The sequence below is a fragment of the Portunus trituberculatus genome, chromosome 2, assembly GCF_017591435.1.
Source record: "Portunus trituberculatus isolate SZX2019 chromosome 2, ASM1759143v1, whole genome shotgun sequence".
NCBI classification, from domain to species: domain Eukaryota; kingdom Metazoa; phylum Arthropoda; class Malacostraca; order Decapoda; family Portunidae; genus Portunus; species Portunus trituberculatus.
In genome coordinates, this window is record NC_059256.1 from 9,896,303 (window position 1) to 9,901,302 (window position 5,000).

Sequence of the window (5,000 nt, forward strand, 5' to 3'; positions counted from 1 at the left end):
ACACCACTATTAATAGGTTTAGGAGAAGAACAGTAGCCGTCTACCACAGCACCAATAGAGCGGTCGGAAAGGAAACTTGAGATAAAGTTGCAGAGAGAAGGATAGAAGCCGTAGGAGGGCAGTTTTGAAATCAAAGCTTTATGGCAAACTCTATAAAAAGCTTTTGATGTCTAACGCGACAGCAAAAGTTTCACCGAAATCTCTAAAAGAGGATCAAGACTCAGTAAGGAAAGCCAGAAGATCACCAGTAGAGCGACCTTGCCGGAAGCCATACTGGTGATCAGACAAGATTGTGAAGTGACATGTTTGAGAATCTTTCTATTCAGGAAGAGTGTTGTAGTGTGGTTGGCAGTGTGGTGTGTCTGTGTGTCCCTGTGTGCAGTGTTTGTTGAAGTTGTGGACCTGATGTGGTGTAACAAGGTGAAGGTTGAATGCTCTCCAGTTCTCCAGTGTTGTGTGTGGAGAACTGTACAGGGAACTCTCAATTTATGCATGTTTGATTTATGTGTTTTTGTTATAACGCGACCCAAAAAAATGTTACAATCGATTTAATTTGCACGATTGGTTTGCTCATAAGTGATTTGGCCCAACCACACTTCCAAACGGGGTGGCAGAGAGTCCCACAGCTGCCAATAGGTGTGAGCTCCAGGGCCGATCCAAGAAGCAGGTGGTTTGTGTTGGTACAGACAACCTCCTGCTCACACACCAACCTTTGTAAAATAACATCCTTTAAGATACGTTGGTGATGGCGGGTGGAGGTTGGCAGCCCGCGTACAAGTGCTCATTGGCTGCCAGGAAACTTTAACATCAGAGCAACCTCCTGCCGCAAAATGGCATCTATGAACGCATGGAGGGACGGTGACGAGGCTGCTCTGAGATTGCTCGGAACACCACCTCTCCAGGGAAATAGTATTAGTGATAGTGAATTAGTAATGAAAATTCGCTGTAAGTCTCCACCTCGTCTGTGGTTTGAGTGTGTTTGAGTATGATTTGAGTGTGTATAAATCTCATCTCAGCTTTATTTCTTGATATTCCATGTAAGATTTCACTTCATGCATTACAAAAACAATCATTCTTGGCGCTAAGGTTCGTAAAAAGCTAATAGAAATGTTGCTTTGTGAACATAAATCCATATACAAGACAGCACCACCCCCAGACTGAGGTGGTGTTCCTAGCAACCTCAGAGCAGCCTCATCACCATCCCTCTAAGCATTCATGGATCCTATATTGGAAGGAGATTAATCTGACGTTTTAAATAATCTTGGATCCACCTCCTGCTCTTCTGGTGCCTCATGTGCAGTCTGCCACCACCAAGTACAGACGGAATCTCTTCAGGCTGCCAATAATTCACCAAGATGGCACCAAAATATTCTTTATCTTAATTTGGGGTTGTTTTTGATAAGTAGATTTTTGATTAAGTGTTAAAGCTCTGGTGGTGACTGTGGTGTGTGGTGAAGGCAGTGATGTAGTGAGTGTTGTGTTAATGGTGATGTGGTGTGTGGTGAAGGCAGTGATGTAGTGAGTGTTGTGTTAATGGTGACTGTGGTGTGTGGTGAAGGCAGTGACGTGGTGAGTGTTGTGTTAATGGTGACTGTGGTGTGTGGTGAAGGCAGTGACGTGGTGAGTGTTGTGTTAATGGTGACTGTGGTGTGTGGTGAAGGCAGTGACGTGGTGAGTGTTGTGTTAATGGTGACTGTGGTGTGTGGTGAAGGCAGTGACGGTGAGTGTTGTGTTAATGGTGACTGTGGTGTGTGGTGAAGGCAGTGACGTGGTGAGTGTTGTGTTAATGGTGACTGTGGTGTGTGGTGAAGGCAGTGATGTAGTGAGTGTTGTGTTAATGGTGACTGTGGTGTGTGGTGAAGGCAGTGATGTAGTGAGTGTTGTGTTAATGGTGACTGTGGTGTGTGGTGAAGGCAGTGATGTAGTGAGTGTTGTGTTAATGGTGACTGTGGTGTGTGGTGAAGGCAGTGACGCGGTGAGTGTTGTGTTAATGGTGATGTGGTGTGTGGTGAAGGCAGTGATGTAGTGAGTGTTGTGTTAATGGTGACTGTGGTGTGTGGTGAAGGCAGTGACGTAGTGAGTGTTGTGTTAATGGTGACTGTGGTGTGTGTTGAAGGCAGTGACGTAGTGAGTGTTGTGTTAATGGTGACTGTGGTGTGTGGTGAAGGCAGTGATGTGGTGAGTATTGTGTTAATGGTGACTGTGGTGTGTGGTGAAGGCAGTGATGTAGTGAGTGTTGTGTTAATGGTGACTGTGGTGTGTGGTGAAGGCAGTGATGTAGGGAGTGTTGTGTTAATGGTGACTGTGGTGTGTGTGGTGAAGACAGTGATGTAGTGAGTGTTGTGTTAATGGTGATGTGGTGTGTGGTGAAGGCAGTGACGTGGTGAGTCTTGTGTTAATGGTGATGTGGTGTGTGGTGAAGGCAGTGATGTAGTGAGTGTTGTGTTAATGGTGACTGTGGTGTGTGGTGAAGGCAGTGACGTGGTGAGTGTTGTGTTAATGGTGACTGTGGTGTGTGGTGAAGGCAGTGACGTGTGTGTGTGTGTGTTAATGGTGACTGTGGTGTGTGGTGAAGGCAGTGATGTAGTGAGTGTTGTGTTAATGGTGACTGTGGTGTGTGGTGAAGGCAGTGATGTAGTGAGTGTTGTGTTAATGGTGACTGTGGTGTGTGGTGAAGGCAGTGACGTGGTGAGTGTTGTGTTAATGGTGACTGTGGTGTGTGGTGAAGGCAGTGATGTAGTGAGTGTTGTGTTAATGGTGATGTGGTGTGTGGTGAAGGCAGTGATGTAGTGAGTGTTGTGTTAATGGTGACTGTGGTGTGTGGTGAAGGCAGTGACGTGGTGAGTGTTGTGTTAATGGTGACTGTGGTGTGTGATGAAGACAGTGACGTGTGTGTGTGTGTGTGTGTGTGTGTGTGTGCTCAAAGACACACAACTCACAAAAAATTAAATAAAACTCTCTCTTTCTCTCTCTTTCTCTCTCTCTCTCTCTCTCTCTCTCTCTCTCTCTCTCTCTCTCTCTCTCTCTCTCACACAGATGGTGCTCGACAAATACAAGAAATATAGAGAATTTGCAAGAGCATCCCAGGAGAAGAAGAAGGAAGAATATGAGGAGATAGAGAGGAGGAAGGAGGAGAGGAGGAGGAAGAAGGAGGAGGAGGAGGAGAGGAGGAGGCAGGAGGAGGAGAGGGGGAAGACCAAGGAACCGAAGATTAAGGAGCTCACGGAGGAGGAGGCGAAGGAATTGGAGGAAAAAATTAACAAGGTGGGTTTTGAGTGTGTTTGGGTGTTTTGAGTGTGTTTGGGTGTATTTTTGGTGTGTTTTGAGTGTGTTTGGGTGTTTTGAGTGTGTTTGGGTGTATTTTTGGTGTGTTTTGAGTGTGTTTTGAGTGTGTTTGGGTGTTTTTTGAGTGTTTGGGTATGTTTTGGAGTGTGTTTTGAGTGTGTTTTGGGTGTTTTCAGTGTTTGGATAAGTTTGAGTGTGTTTTGGGTGTTTTCAGTGTTTGGATAAGTTTGAGTGTGTTTTGGGTGTGTTTTGAGTGTGTTTTGGTGTGTTTGGGTGTTTTTTGAGTGTGTTTTGAGTGTGTTTTGGGTGTTTTCAGTGTTTGGATGAGTTTGAGTGTGTTTTAAGTGTGTTTTGAGTGTGTTTGGGTGTGTTTTGGGTGTGTTTTGAGTGTGTTTGGGTGTGTTTTCAGTGTGTTTTGGGTGTTTTCAGTGTTTGGATAAGTTTGAGTGTGTTTTGGGTGTGTTTGGGTGTGTTTGAGTGTGTTTTGAGTGTGTTTTAAGTGTGTTTTGAGTGTGTTTGGGTGGTTTTGGAGTGTTTTGAGTGTGTTTTGGGTGTTTTGAGTGTTTTGAGTGTTTGGGTGTGTTTTGAGTGTGTTTGGGTGGTTTTGGAGTGTTTTGAGTGTGTTTTGGGTGTTTTCAATGTTTGAATGAGTTTGAGCGTGTTTTGAGTGTGTTTTGAGTGTGTTTGGGTGTGTTTGAGTGTGTTTGAGTATGATTTGAGTGTGTTTTGGGTGTTTTCTGTGTTTGGATGAGTTTGAGTGTGTTTTAAGTGTTTTGGGTGTGTTTGGGTATTTTTGGAGTGTTTTGAGTATGTTTTGGGTGTTTTCAATGTTTGGGTGAGTTTGAGTGTTTTGAGTGTGTTTTCAGTGTTTTGGTGTGTTTTGAGTGTTTTTAGTGTTTGGATAAGTTTGAGTGTGTTTTGGGTGTGTTTGGGTGTGTTTGAGTGTGTTTTGAGTGTTTGGTGTGTTTTGAGTGTGTTTGGGTGATTTTGAGTGTGTTTTGGGTGTTTTCAGTGTTTGGATGAGTTTGAGTGTGTTTTGAGTGTGTTTTGGGTGTTTTCAGTGTTTGAATGAGTTTGTGTGTGTTTGAGTGTGTTTGGGTGTCTCAGTGTTTGGATGAGTTTGAGTGTGTTTTGAGTTTGTTTTGGGTGTGTTTGGGTGTGTTTTCAGTGTGTTTTCAGTGTTTTGGTGTGTTTTGAGTTTGTTTTGAGTGTCTTTGAGTGTGTTTTGAGTGTTTGAGTATGATTTGAGTGTGTTTTGAGTGTGTTTGAGTGTGTTGGTGTGTTTTGAGTGTGTTTGAGTGTATTTTGAGTGTGTTTTGAGTGTGTTTTCAGTGTTTTGGTGTGTTTTGAGTGTGTTTGGGTGTGTTTTGAGTGTGTTTTGAGTGTGTTTGAGTGTGTTTGAGTGTGTTTGACTAGTTTTGTTACTTGAATATAGAAAAAAAATATATAATAATTCTCTCTCTCTCTCTCTCTCTCTCTCTCTCTCTCTCTCTCTCTCTCTCTCTCTCTCTCTCTCTCTCTCTCTCTCTCTCTCATCCCCCCCCCCTCAGGATAAAGCTAAAACCACAGCTGGCGACTCTTCCCCGCCACGCCCCCAGAACCCCCCAAGGCTGATGATGATGATGATGGGGGCAAGATGAAACCAAATTCAGGAAATGGATGTGACTTTGAGAAATACAGATGGACTCAGACCCTGCAGGAGGTGGAGGTAAGGG

The 5,000-nt window shown here is 44.1% G+C and overlaps 1 protein-coding gene across 1 annotated transcript in view; it reads left to right on the top strand.

Annotated features, from left to right (window-relative positions):
• Positions 1-5,000, top strand: part of LOC123505281 (nuclear migration protein nudC-like) — a 30,665-nt gene that overhangs the window by 1,888 nt on the left and 23,777 nt on the right. The window contains 3 exon segments of the mRNA XM_045256485.1: positions 3,037-3,264; positions 4,836-4,869; positions 4,872-4,993. Coding sequence (XP_045112420.1) covers positions 3,037-3,264; positions 4,836-4,869; positions 4,872-4,993 — 384 coding nt within the window.